Source organism: Sminthopsis crassicaudata, chromosome 5 (assembly GCF_048593235.1).
Source record: "Sminthopsis crassicaudata isolate SCR6 chromosome 5, ASM4859323v1, whole genome shotgun sequence".
NCBI lineage: Eukaryota > Metazoa > Chordata > Mammalia > Dasyuromorphia > Dasyuridae > Sminthopsis > Sminthopsis crassicaudata.
The window spans coordinates 130,390,237-130,404,605 of NC_133621.1; the positions used below are offsets into that span (position 1 = coordinate 130,390,237).

Here is a 14,369-nt window from a genome sequence, read left to right on the forward strand (position 1 = left end):
AGTCACTAAGAAGTTGGGATATGAGCAGTCTTGAAGGATGACAGAGAAAATAGAGCTGAAGAGGGATGAACATCATAATGCATAATGTGGCCAAGAAAACCCCAGATTCTTAGGATGCTTTCAGTATTCAGACATCACAAGATGCAATCTTCTTCTAAGACAGTCCATGTTTGAAAGAAAAAACCCTTCTTGATTCTGTTATTAGCAAATTATGGACTAAAGGGGGAACAGGAACCCCTGGGATTTGTGCCTTGGCACTAATGCCCCCCTCTCCCAAAAGAAAGGCTGATGAATTAAAGGTTTTGATTACATCCCTGTTTCTCAATTACTTTGCAGGATTTTAGTGCTTAGAAAGGGATCTAAAAATAACTTAAGATATATCTCCTCTACCCTGGCCTAACATAAGAAGAGGTTTAGATCACAAGAACATAAGTAACTCCCCAAATTCACATAGAAAAATAAATATTTTAATGTGTTCGTGGTACGACAGCATGGTACATAAAATGCTGGATTTGAAGAAAGAGGACTTTGGTTCAAATATAGATGCTGCCACTTGTGTCACCTTAAGCAATCACTATGAAAGATGTCAAGTAAGATAGATATCCCAGATGAACTTTTGCTTACAAAATTTTTGAATTTATTTATTGTTTTTCTCTAGAATACCATTTCTAAGGGGGAAAAAAAGCAAAAAAGGGACTAAAAAAATGCAATTGCAAGTAACAAAACAGGAGAGTAAAAAAACAACCAACCTATAATCATTCCAATTATGTAAACAAATGAGCATCCCTTCTCCTCCTTTAGTATGTTTAAAAAAAAAAAAATGTCCACATGGAAAGCCAGTCTAGATGGAAAAGGAGAAAGCAGATGGATAGAGGCCTAAAACTGGCAAACTCTTCTACGCTTCTGACTTATCTAAGCATGAGAGAATCATGTAAATACTCAGTTTCTAACTCTGTGATACTGAATATTATAGTATGGGTATTATACCCTACTAGATGTTCTTAGCTAAACTTTTCATTTGAATAAAAAAAAATAAAATAAAATAGAGAAAAAAAATAAGGTAGATTCTCCCATTATATGATCAAGATTCCTTATTGAATCATTAATGCTGGTCCTCTTATATTGGTCTAGAAAAGCCTAAAATTTCTTAACATTGAACATCAAGTTTAGTTCATAAAAGATACAGCTGCACTGTTCTGATAATGTGCCAATTTCAATGCTGATTTTCTTCAAAATCATAAAACTGCTAGAATTTAAATAAATAAGCAAGATTGATGGGCTACAAAAAATAAGATGAACTAAAGACACTAACTAATGGTCACAAAAAAGTTTGGCCAGGGATAGTGCTGAAAACCAACTTCCTCCAGGGAATACAGGTTCACTTTTTAAATTTAAAGTTGAATTTACTAAGCCCCTTTTCCTAAGCCAAGGTTTTCAAGCTGTGAGTTATTTTTCATTTCCTTAAAAACTTTCTGGAGAAGTATGGGGTTTATGTTTCCAAATGGAAATGCAGGACATTGTGGGTTTGGCTATTTTCCCAGTTGGAAGTCTAGGAAACTAAGAAAATGGAGGGGAGTTTAGGTATGAAAACCACAGAAGAAAGTAGCATGAAAAAAATCTATTACTTAAAATTTCTGAATCTATCAGGAAAACTTAAATTTGGGAATGAATTTTAAATAGACTATTTCAGGAACTGTTCCTGAAATATATGATTTTCAAATAAAGACCAGAATGTATTTAAAAAAAAAAAAAAAAAAAAAAAAAAAGAAGTAAGTTTTGAGTGTTGGAAGCTGGAGAGGGAAAAAAAAAACTGATCTTGTCATGATAGTATTTTTCAGAGTCCATATTGGGAATATTTGTTCAAAAAACTGTGCTACACAGATATTTATAAATAAAAGTCAATTTCTTCATGGCTGGTTTAGTTATTTACTAACAACTGGATATTTGTCTTCCAAATGCCTGGTTATTTAAAATGTTTTCAAAACATGTTTTACTTATTTGCTTTTATTAAAAAATATATCTATATATAATTTCAATCAATACATTTGGCCAACAATAAGATCACAGAAATGAGTAAACTTCAAAATACGAGCTTTTTTATTTCCAGTGCCAAAATGAATTAGAAAAGAAGAAACGCTCTGAAGCTCTCCTAAATTCTCCTCCAAACCGCTAGAAAACCATCTCAGAATTGTTCTAGAAGCAGGGAGGCAGCTTACTAGCCTCACAGGAAAGCTCTGACTCACTACAGTGGGAAGGGAGGTAGATTCAAGAACAGCAGCAGCAGCTGCAAAGGAGAAGGGTTTGGGGGGGAGAGGGTGCTTGCAGTAATGCTCCAAGTCTGCAGCAGGGTCTCACCCTCCTGCAAACTAGCAGAACCCTAGGCAAATGAGTAGTCTGTAAGATCCAGAAAGACCCTCACGCCAACATAAGCCACTTTGATCCCACTGCTAACCAGTAATGAAATCTGTCCCAGAGTTGGCCAATTGTGAGACCTTGCTCCTGGTACCTACCAGCAAAGAGACCTTACTTCCATAGCAACCCAGCAACAGGGTCCTACCCCTCATACAGCCCAGCAACAAGATCCCACCTCCAGGGCCAACCACCAGAAAGATTCTATAACCATAGTAACCCAGCAGCAAGGCCCATCCCTAGAATAGTCCAGCAGCTAAAACCCCACACCCAGGGGAGGTCAATGGGGATTCCCCACCCCCCAGTAGAAGTCAGTTACTCTCTAGGGAAAGCAAGCAGCTAAACCCTGAAGCCCAGGGAAAGCTAGCAGTAAGAGGCAGAGCTCCAGCTTGGGACAGCAAGGACAACAGTCCAACTCACATCAAAATATCAAGTCACAAAAAAAGGCAGAGAAAATAAGTTAAAAAAAACAAAAATAGAGCTTGACTATATAAAGTTACTATGCTGATAAGGAGGATTCAAGGCATAAATAAACTTGGAACAAGATAATAGTGTCAAAATGTCTACATGTGAAGCCTCAAAAAAAAAAAAAAAAAAAGTAATTTGCTTTCAGGCCCAAAAAGAATTTCTAGAAGAACTTTACAAGGATTTAAAAAAACAAATTATAGAAGTAGAAGACAAATTGTGAAAAGAAATGACAGTAAGGCAAGAGAATCATTAAAAAAAAAAAAGTCAACAGCATTGGAAAAGAAACATAAAAATTTACTAAGAAAATAACGCCTCTAAAAATAGAGTTGGCCAAATGGAAAAGAAGAAAAGCTCACTGAAGAAAATTATTTCTTAATTGAACAAATGAAAAATAATGACTTTGTGATACGATAAAATAAAATTTTAAAGTTTTAAAAAACAAAAAGTGAAAATTCTCATTGGAAAAATACAGATATAGAAAAATAGAAAAGATATCACAAAGATAATATAAGAATTATTAATTAGATGAAAATCATAATAATAATAAAGCCTAGACAACATCTTTCAAGAAAGTATGAAAGAAAATTGATAGAACCAAAAAGCAAAACAAAATCAAAGAATCAACCAATCACCACCTGAAAGAGATCCTCAAATAAAAATTCTCACATCATCATAGCCAAATTCCAGAGTTCACAGAATAAGGAAAAAATATCATAAACAACCAAAAGAAATAACTCAAATAGTCAGTTACACAGGGTTTAGCAGCTTCCACATTAAAGAAACAGAATGCTTAAAATATGACATACCAGAAGGCAAAGTAGTTAGGATTCCAGCCAATAATCATCTACCTTACAAAACTGAATATAATCTCTCAGTGGGAAAATGGATATTTAATGAAATAAAGGATGTTCAAGTATTTCTGCTTAAAAGATCAGAAATGAATAAAAAATTTGATTTTCAAATATGAAGGGAAATGTAAAAAGGTAAATTCAGCAATGTTATGGTAATAAGAGCAATTAGAAGAAATAGACAAAAGATGTGAATATAAGGTGACTTTGATAGGCTTATAAACAAAAAAAAAAAAGGGGGGGGATGAGAAAGAAACTACACTGGAAGGAAGGGGAAGATTGAATGGGGTAAATTATACCTCATAAAAAAGGCATAAAAGAGCAATTATATTAGAGGAGAAGATGAGGAGAGGATTGGTAGACAAAGTTTGAATCATACTCTAATCAAAACTGACTCAAAGAGGCAATAAAAATACACACTCAACTGGACAGATATCTATCATTTGAACATGACTTTTTCAGCGGTGAGGTGATTCAGGTCAATTCCTATTGACTTGTTAAGGAAAGAGCCAACTACACCCAGAGAAAGGACTGTGTGGAATGAATGTGGGAAAACACAACATAGTATTTTCACCATTTTTGTTGTTTGTTTGCTTTTTTCTCCTTTTTCCCCCCTTTTTAATCTATTTTTCTTGTGCAGCATGATAAATGTGGAAATATGTGTGAAAGAACTGCATATAGCAGCAAAGAATCAAAGAACAATTTACAAGGAAGTAAAGAAAAAAATAGTCATTCATGAATATATAATTTCTTCTGCTAATATATATACTTTCTTGATTTGGTAATTTATTGTCATATATTTTGAATCCTCCCTGATGTTCTGCTGGACACATAATAATGTTCTCTTTTTTTTTTTTTTTTTTTTTTTTTTTTTTGGTATTTCTTTTCTGTTGTCTTTTTTTCTTTACAGTTTTTTTTTTTTTTCAAATAAAAAAATTAAAAGAAAAAAAGAAGTGCACATATCTTGGATTGCTTGCTATCTAGAGGAGAGAGTCGAGGAAAGGGAGGGAGAAAAATTTGTTACATGAGGTTTTGCAAGAGAGGTTTGCAAATGTTTTGAAAATAAAAAGCTATTATTTAAAAAAAAGAGAAATCTATCATACCCTATAAGAAAGTAAAAAGGGGAAAACAGAAGGAAGAAGGATTGATAAAAGGGAGGTGCAGAGGCAGCGATCAGAAATTGTGATCTTTGTGAGGAGGCAAAAGGTGGAGAGTAAGAGATAAGTAAACAAAAATAGCATGGTGGGAAATACAGTTATCATAGCTGTAAATGTGAATGGGATGAACTCACCAATAAAATGAAAGTAACAGAATGAATTAAAACTAGAATCCTAGAATATGGTTTTGTTTTTGTTTTTACAAAAAACACATCTGAAGCAGACAAATACACATAGGATAAAAGTTAGGGACTAGAAGTGGAATCTATTATGCTTTTAACTGAAGCAAGGAAAGCAGGAGTAGCAATCTTGAATTCAGACAAAGCAAAAAGCAAAAGTAGGTATAATTAAAAGAGATAAAGATATCTTGCTGAAAGGTATCATAGATGAAATCACATCAGTTCCAAACATAAATGTGCCAAATGCTGTAGCATCTAAATTTTTGAAGTAGATGAATAAAATTTCTAGAGGAAATAGACAATAAAACTATACTAGTGAGGAACTTCAACTTTATTCTCAGAACTAGATAAATCTAATCAAAAAATCTAAACAAGAAATAAACTGAAATGAATAAAACTCTGTAAAAGTTAAAATTGAAAGGGAATAATGAAGAATATACCTTTTTTCTTACATGGCATCTACACAGAAACTGACTATGGTTTTGTACATAAAAATTTCACAACCAAATGCAGAAAAGCAGAAATAGTAAATGCATTATTTTCACATCATAATGCAATAAAAATTACATGAACAAATCATAGAAATAGATAATTTCACTAAAGAAAATGAAAATAATGAGACAACATGCTAAAATCTATGAGATGAAACCAAAGCACTTTATTTTACTAATTGCTTACATCAATAAAATATAAAGGAAAAAAACAGATCAATGCATTGGGCATGTAAAAAAACAAAAACAAAAACAAAAAAATAAATAAATAAATACATTTAAAAGCCCCAATTACACACCAAATTGGAAATCCTAAAAATCAAAGGAGAGATTAATAAAATGAAAATAAGAAAACCATTGAACTAGTAAATAAAACTAGAGCTAGTTTTATGGGAGAAAATTAATAGATAAACTATTGGTTAATTTGATTTTTAAAAAGAAAGGGAAAAAAACAAATTACTAGTATCAAAAATAAAAGGGATGAATTCACCACTAAGGGGAAATTAAGACAACTGCAAGGAGCTACTCTGCGTAATCATATGCCCCAAAATTTGGCAATCTAAATGAAATGTATATCAGCAAAAATATAAATTATCCAGATTAACAGAAGAAATAAGCTAATTCAATAACCCAATTTTAGAAAAAGAAATTGAACAAGTCATCAATGAATGTCCTAAGAAAAAAATCCCCATTGCCAGATGGACTCAAAAGCAAATTCTACCAGAGATTTAAAGAACAACTAATTCCAAAACTTTATAAGCCATTTGGAAAAATAGGCAAAGAATGAATCCAACTAAATTCCTTTTATGACAAATATGATGCTGATACTCAAATCTGGAAGTGCCAAACAGAGAAAAAAAATTATCTTAATTTCCCTAATAAACATATAGCTATAGATATATATTACTGAGACAATTGGGATTAAGTGACTTGCCCAGAGTCACACAGCTAAGAAGTGTCTGAGGTCAGATTTGAACTCAGTTCCTCCTTACTTCAGGGCTGGTGCTCTACCTAATGAATATTGATGCAAAATTTTTAAATAAAATGTTAGCAAAGAGATTACACAAAGATCATACACTGTGATCAAGTGGGATTTATATAAGGATTGTAAGGTTGATTCAATATTAGGAAAACTACCAGCATAATTTATCATATCAATAACAAAACCAATAGAAATCATATGAGTATCAATAGATGCAGAAAAAGCATTTTACAAAATACAGCATCCATTCTGATTAAAAGAAAAAAATACTAAAGAGCAAAGGAATAATGGAGCTTATTTTAAAATGATAAGTAATATTGATTGTAGAAAGCTAAAACTCAGAATCAGATAAGAGAGCACTAAAGGCTACCTATTGGAAGTGTGATAATGGCTCTATTAGCATATATTTGGATGATGGCTCTCATCATAATTGGTGCTTGCTGAATGTTTGGTGGTGAGATAATCCTAGGCAAGGATTAGAGGGCCAGAGGGAGAGATGTCAGAGTCACTTGGCAGCAGGACAAGGAGAAGCAAGGCTCTAGACTCCAGAATACAGAATATATCTTTGGCAAGCCACGTGGCACCTTGCCTGCCTCCTTCACTTCTCCCCCTAAAGATCAAGGACTTTGATTTATCCTGACTCTGGCTGATCCTGAGGCCCTCCAGGAAGCTAACCCATACTTTACAATTGATAAAACCATCAGCAAGCATTATCTGTAGTGGAGATAAACTAGAAGCCTTCCTAATAAGCTCAAGGGTAAAGCATTATCACCTCTATTATTTAATATTATACTGGAAATATTAGTCATAGCAATAAAAGAAGAAAAAGAAATTAAAAGAATCAGAATAGATGAGGAAACAAAAGTTACTCTTTGCAGATAACATGATGTTATACTCAAAAATCTTAGAGCATCAACTAAAATACATGAAATTAACAACTTCAGCAAAATTGCAGTATACAAAATAAACCCATGTAAGTCATCAGCATTTGTATATATTACCAACAAAGTCTAGCAGCAAGAACTAGAAAGAGAAATTCCATTTAAAAAACTGTGGACAACATAATATACTTGGGATTCTACTTGCCAAGACAAACCCAGAAACTCTACTAACAATACTATAATATACTTTTCACATAGATAAAGGGAGATCTAAAAAACTGGAATAATGTTAACTGCTCATGAATAGGTCAAGCAAATATAATAAAAATGACAATTCTACCTAACTTAATCTATTTAATTAAGAGCATACTAATCAAACTATCAAAAAATTATTTTATAGAGTTAAAAAAAATTAAAATTCAACTGGAAGAACAAAAGGTCAAGAATATAAAGGGAATCAATGGAAAAAGATGCAAAAGAAGGTGGTATAGCCATACCAGATCTCAAACTAAGTTTAAAAATGATCATAACCAAACCAATTCTGGTACTGGGTTAAGAAACAGAGTGGTAAATCAGGTACAAATTACATCGCAGTAAATGATCATAATAATCTAATATATAATAAACACAAAGATCCAAGCTTTTGGAACAAAAATTCATTATCTGACAAAACTACTGGGAAAATTAGAAAATATGGCAAAAACTAGGTACAAACTAACATCTCACACTGCATACCAATACAAGGTCAAAATGGATTCATGATTTACCCATAAATGGTGATACCATAAGCAAATTAAGAGTATGCATAATTGTTTATGTCAGATTTATAAAAAAGGGAAGAATTTAGAATCAAAGAAGATTTTGGAGAGCATTTCAACATGTAGATTAGTTTTGATTAAATAAAATTAAATTGGTTTTGCACAAACAAAACCAATGCAACTCAAATTATAAAGAAAACAGAAGACGAGGGAGAATTTGTAACAAGTGTCTCTGATAAAGGCTTCATTTCTCAAATATATAGTGAATACAGTCAAATTCATAAAAATACAATTTGTTAACCAGTTGATAAATGGTTAAAGGATGTGAACAAGAAGTTTTCAGATAAATAAGTCAAAACTATTTACAATCATAAGAAAAAAGACTAAATTGTTATTGATCAGAGAAGTTCAAATTAAAACAACACGGAGGTACCACTTCACATCCAAAAGACTGGTAATGACAAAAAAAGTTGGATGTCTGAGGGGAGGTGGAAAAACTGGGACGGATACTAATGCACTGTTGGGGGGATTGTGAACTAATCTAACCATTCTGGAGAACAAGTTGGAACTACACCCAAAGGACTATAAAATTGTGCACCCCCCTTGATGCAGCAAAACTTCTGCTAGGTCTATATCCAAAACAACTAAAAAAGAAAAATAAAAAAGGACCTATTGTACAAAAATATTCAGAGTAGCTTTTTTTGTGGTGGCTACAAAATGTAGCCCAAATTGGAGAATGGCTAAATAAACTGTGGTACATGATTAGAACAGAATATTATTTTGCTATAAGAAATGACAAGCAGGATGATTTCATAAAAACCTGAAAAGACTTATAAGAACTGATGCAAAGTGAAGTAAACAGAACCAAGAGAACATTTTAACATAATAGCAATATTGTTCAATGAAGAACTGTGAATAACTTAGCTAGTCTCAGAAATATGATTCAAGACAATGCTGGCATAATGAGGCATACTATCTGCTTCCAGAGAAAGAACTGACATTGAATAGACTGACACATTCTATTTTTCACTTTTTTCTTTCATTTTTTTTCTTTATTCAAGCATTCTTGTACAAAATAACTAATATGGAAATGTTTTACATAATTGCACATATATAACCTGTACTGTTACTTTATTTTTACAGGGAGGGGGAATGGCAGGGAAGGAGAAAGGCATAGAATTTGGAACTCAAAAATTTAAATAAAAATCTTTTTAAATTTTTAAATGGGCTTTTATCTGTGAAAAACAAGTTTTGAGGATATCCTTATCACTAGAAAGTTATTTTCAATGACATGCAAAATTTTCCAAGGTGCACAGAAATTTGTCAATGAGAATCAATTTTAAAACTATATTAGAAAACACAGTCATACTGGAAGAAATCAGCACATTCAGGACACCCCCCAAGTCTTTCATATGCCTTCCTGTTTCTCATGTTCCCATTTATGTGGTGGCTTAGTCATAGAATGCAAAAGTTTATGCAACGTTGAGTTGTTCTTCTCTAAGGCTTCCTTAAGCTTAAAAAAAAAAAAAAAACTGGAATCCTGCTAGAAAAAGAAATTTCATTCTTTAAAAAATAAAAGACAGCAATATTGCTTGCTATGTGATAGATTTGAGAGATATGCAGAATAGTAAAGTCTTTAAAATTTCTTCTTTCTTCTGCCCAGAAATGCTCCTACTTTCTAAGCAGGAACTTTTACATCCCCAGAGATGATATCTTCCACCTAGTGCAATGAGAGATTAACCTGGAACTGCCACTTTTTGTGACTCACCAGCTGCATCCGCTCCCTTCCTCTCTCAGGTGACTGTACTGGCAGGAATGTCTGGAAAGATTATACCTCAAGACTATCACTGACAGCCTGCTCCACTGAAGGTGGGGAAAAGTTACTAGCCCAGAGCTATTCTCTTAACAATCTGTTTAAGGCATACTGTCATCAAGTGGAGGGGAGAACAAGGGAAACATGGTTTCTTTTGGAGATAACACACCCCATATCAAACTTAGAATTAAACAGTGGGTGTCCAGCTATCATCACTTTTCAAAAAATTAACCAGAGCAAGGGGAAGAAGCAGGTTTCATGAAAATCACTGCCCACGTCCCGGAATTCTGCGTGCGGCTTTACAAGAATTAAAAATGAGTCTTTTCCGCAGGCTTGTCAGAGTCAGACCAGTGCCCTGAAAACCACGAAAGCTCAAGACAGATTTCCTGAGACAGGAAAAGAATGTGCCCCGTTCTCGGGGCGTCTCCTCTTAAACCCCCTTTCCAATTAGCTCCCCCAGTAAAGCAGATGTCCAACTTGCGAGCACCCGGAATGTGCTTGGGCAGAACCCAGAAGTTTCTTTATTCCCTCCCTCCCTCCCAGTCTCGCCTTTTGTTTCAAGGAAGTTAAGGAGAGGTCAGCCACTCCCTCCGGCCCCAGCAGGCGGGGTACCTGAAGCCCATTCAGGCGGGATACCTGGGTCCCTTTAGGCTTCGAGCTTCTAGGGCACGCTTTTTCCACTGCAGTTTTATCCCAAGACAAGAGACTGGGCAAAAGCTCTGGGTCGGGGGAAACCCGGAAAGGCGATGCTCGAGGGCACAGCCCAGCTCAGGTGAATGCATTTCCTGCCTCTCTTACCTTTTTCATTTTGTTCTCCAGATCCATGATTCTCTTAGAGCTCGGGTCTTCCTCCCTCTTGCCCAGGCAATGAAGAGATGGGACCTAAGCGGCGGCACAGGCTGACTTGGCTTGGTTAGCTCGCTACTGGGAGGCGCCCAGAAAATCTGGCCGGAGCGAGCCGCAGATCCCTTCCAAAGCCCGACCCAGAGGCGAGCTAAGCCTGCAAGCAGTGAAACTTCCGCTGCTCTAAAGGGGTTCAGACTGCGGAGTGGAAAAAAGGAAACAAAGGCGCGGGACAACCAATAGCAGCTCAGCGGGTTGCGAGGGCGCGCCAATCACACAGCGCTTCAAATACCTTCCTAGGCTGAGGCCCGCGGTGGCTGGGAAGGTGTGGGGCGGGTCAGCGGTATGACCGCCTTTGCCAGGAGGGAGGGCCGCTTTTTCCTGGCAGATGATTAGAGGCTACCTGGGAGGCCCCTGCGGGCTCTTTCCACAGCCCAGTAGATCAGTTCTCTAGGGAGTTGAATCGCAGCCCCAGAGACTTGCTAAAGGAGGAGAGGGTCCCTTTGACTGATTGCTCTATGGACGGCCTTAGCGCCCTAATTCTTTCAAGAACATTGCTGTTTCCAGGCCATGAGTTTAATAAGAGATGCTTTCTTGGAAAGCAGAGAGACAAAGAGCACGTGGAGATTAATTATCCCCAGGAGAAGAACCCCCCGGAAAGATGCGGTTCCATAACACTCATCCCAGGATCTGACCCTACACGTGCCATAACTCAGGAAACAAGCAAGACGATGTTTTGATTTCTTAAAACAAAAGATTGTTACTTTGTTTCAAGACCACCGGAAGACTAAGCCAAATGAACCTTTCGGTAGAGAAAGTATCCCTGCAGTGGAAGGTACTGTTTGTCCCAAATCCTTGCTGCTCTAAAGTGAAAATAACTGAAATTGCATGTGCCCAGGTTCCCGTGTGACTATTATCTTACCAATCTTGCGTCAGCTGTGTCATATTCCAGTAATGTTAAAAAATAAAAATAAAAAGTAAAACATCAACTAGAGCAAATCAACCATGAAAGCACCTCATGATAACAACAACAAAGAAAGGGGCATTAAATTCATTGTGATTAAAAGAGAAAAGAATTTTGGGTATGGAAAAATGAAGTCAAGAAGTATCCTGTAGGGGCAGCTAGGTGGCGCAGTGGATAGAGCACCAGCCTTGAATTCAAGAGGACCCGAGATCAAATCTAATCTCAGACACTCAACACTTCCTAGCTGTGTGACCCTGGGCAAGTCACTTAACCCCGGTGGGGGGGGGGGGAAGAAGTATCCTGTAATCCAACAAATGCAAATAAATTCGTTTCTCTCACCCAACCCTTAATTATGTAAATATATGAGAAGTGTCTTGGTGTCATAGTTAGCTGTGGCTGGAGTTAGAAAGACCAGTAATCAAGTTTTCTCTCCTCATCTATGTCATAAATATTAATTTTAGGAGTTTTCCAAAGCCCTCTTTTGGGTCCTCTTCTTTTCTCCATTTACACCATAGGTTTTTAAACTGGGGTTGGAAAATGAGTTGCCTGTGTGTGTGTGTGTGTGTGTGTGCATGCATGTCATGTGTATACACACAAACATATGAACACAAGCATACACACATATAATTTATAAATAGTTTCATATAATTTGTAATCCTGTGCAGTTTGCTCATCTGAAAATATCATTCTGAGGATTCCCGAAAGGTTCATCAGATTGGAAACGAAGTTCATAACACAATGAACAACCCCTACTTTGATCTGTGCCCCATTCCCTGGCAGGACTGATGTTTCAACTGTTCTTGCCATTCATTACACTTTTCAAAAACCTTCAGTAGTTTCTTATCACCTCTCATATAATTCTATCTACTTTAGCCTAGCATTCAAGAATCCTCTATGTGTAACTTTCTTAACTGTGTCGAAGGTCCCATAAGCTTTAGGAATTCAAGAATGAACTAGGAAATTTAATTATTTTTGCCTAGCTATTTCAATTATTTCATTTGTTGGTAAGTGCCTCTCCAAATATATGATTATGGGAATAATCAAAATATCTGCACTCAAGAGAGGAAAAGGAAATTCCTGTATAAGATTTAAATGTTCAAAGGAAATTAAAGTATATTGTGTGACTGAGATCCTATGGCAACTCTATAAATGGCTCCCCAGTTTTACCTTTTTATGTAGGAAAAGTACCATCTGTATCATGATGAGTACAGAGGTGCTCCCTACTTTTAGAGAGTTCCATAGCATCAATTTTGGGGGAGCAAGGTGTTGTCTACTATATATGCTTTCAGGTCTAACCCTCAGATCTTTGAAAACAGTAACTGCTTGAGGGAAATGACAGTATGAAACTAAAATGTTTTGTGAGTTTCAAAGGTTAACCAATAAGGAGAATGTGGGTTGTCTATGATGACAGGTGATATGAAGCTATCTAAGCCCATAAGTATACTTTATGAATTTATCCTTAGGAAGAAGTGGGGAAATAGTTTAAGGAATGAAAATAAGACACAATTATCACATTCCATACATGAAAATTATTTGGCAATTATTTGTTGTTTTAAAGCAATAAATCTAAGCTGTTCTTTTAGAGTAGTGCATCTAAGTTTTTATAGTTAAAGATTTTATATTCTAGGAACTGTGCTTAGCATTATAAAGATGGAAAGAAAGGCCCAAAACATTGTTTGCCCTTAAGAAACTTATATTCTAATAGAATATAGCTGGAAGGTGGTAGAAAAGTTAAGGAACTAGCAGCTAGTGGCTAGACCGGATAGAAGACTGGGAAATGCCTCCAGGAGTGGGATTTGAGATTAGTCTTAAAGGAATCTAAGGAAGATATGAGATGGGTATGAGGGGGTAGAGAATTCTAGGCTGAGTACAGCTTGTGGAAAAGAATGGATTTGGGAGATTTTTTTTTTTCCTTTGGAGAAATAGTAAATGGGCCAGTGTGGTCAGAGTATATGAAAAAGTGAGAAGGGAAAAATTATGAAGAGCTTTAAATGTCAAGGAAGTAAGTGTATATTTGATCCTGATAGTATTCATTAGGCAGCCACTGTAATTCATTTTTAGGGGAGAACACAGAATTAAATTGCTGAGATGGTTTACTAGGGTGTAGCCATTGGGTATGCTAGAGCTTCTTGGAACCATAGATGAGAGTTGGATGTCAGATGCAGACACTAAATGTGGATGAGCAGTTCTGAAAAGGGCTGGACAAGCCCTCATATCAGAAGTACTAATCTTCCTTGAACAGCCCATATACACATATGTACACATTTATATAAATATATGTAAGTGTATATGCAGTATATGTATAAAAATCAATGCATATGTGTACCTATTTTAGCACTGTATTTGATTCTTCTCCCATGCTTCACTAGGCTCCTCACATACTAATTCTATGTTCTTAATCTCTACAGCAGTACATATTATGTGCATACATACCCATTACTTTCCTACTTCTGTGCCTTTACTCATAATATTTGTCTGGAAAGCTTCTTTTCCCTTTTTTTTTTTTTTTTTTTTTTTAAATAGCACTTACCAGACCCTTACATTTCAAGTCAAATACCTCTATCTCCAGTAAACTT

At 35.5% G+C, this 14,369-nt stretch overlaps 1 protein-coding gene across 2 annotated transcripts in view; it reads right to left on the reverse strand.

The window, feature by feature from the left end:
- Nucleotides 1–14,369, reverse strand: part of TES (testin LIM domain protein) — a 108,399-nt gene that overhangs the window by 70,310 nt on the left and 23,720 nt on the right. The window contains exon 1 of one of the 2 annotated variants that reach the window (XM_074268225.1): nucleotides 10,785–11,126. The exons of the other annotated variant lie outside the window; for it this stretch is intronic. Within the exon in view, the coding sequence (XP_074124326.1) occupies nucleotides 10,785–10,811 (27 nt within the window). The 5' untranslated portion in view covers nucleotides 10,812–11,126. Of the gene's footprint in view, nucleotides 1–10,784; nucleotides 11,127–14,369 lie in introns of those variants that run through there. 2 annotated transcript variants of the gene reach the window in all.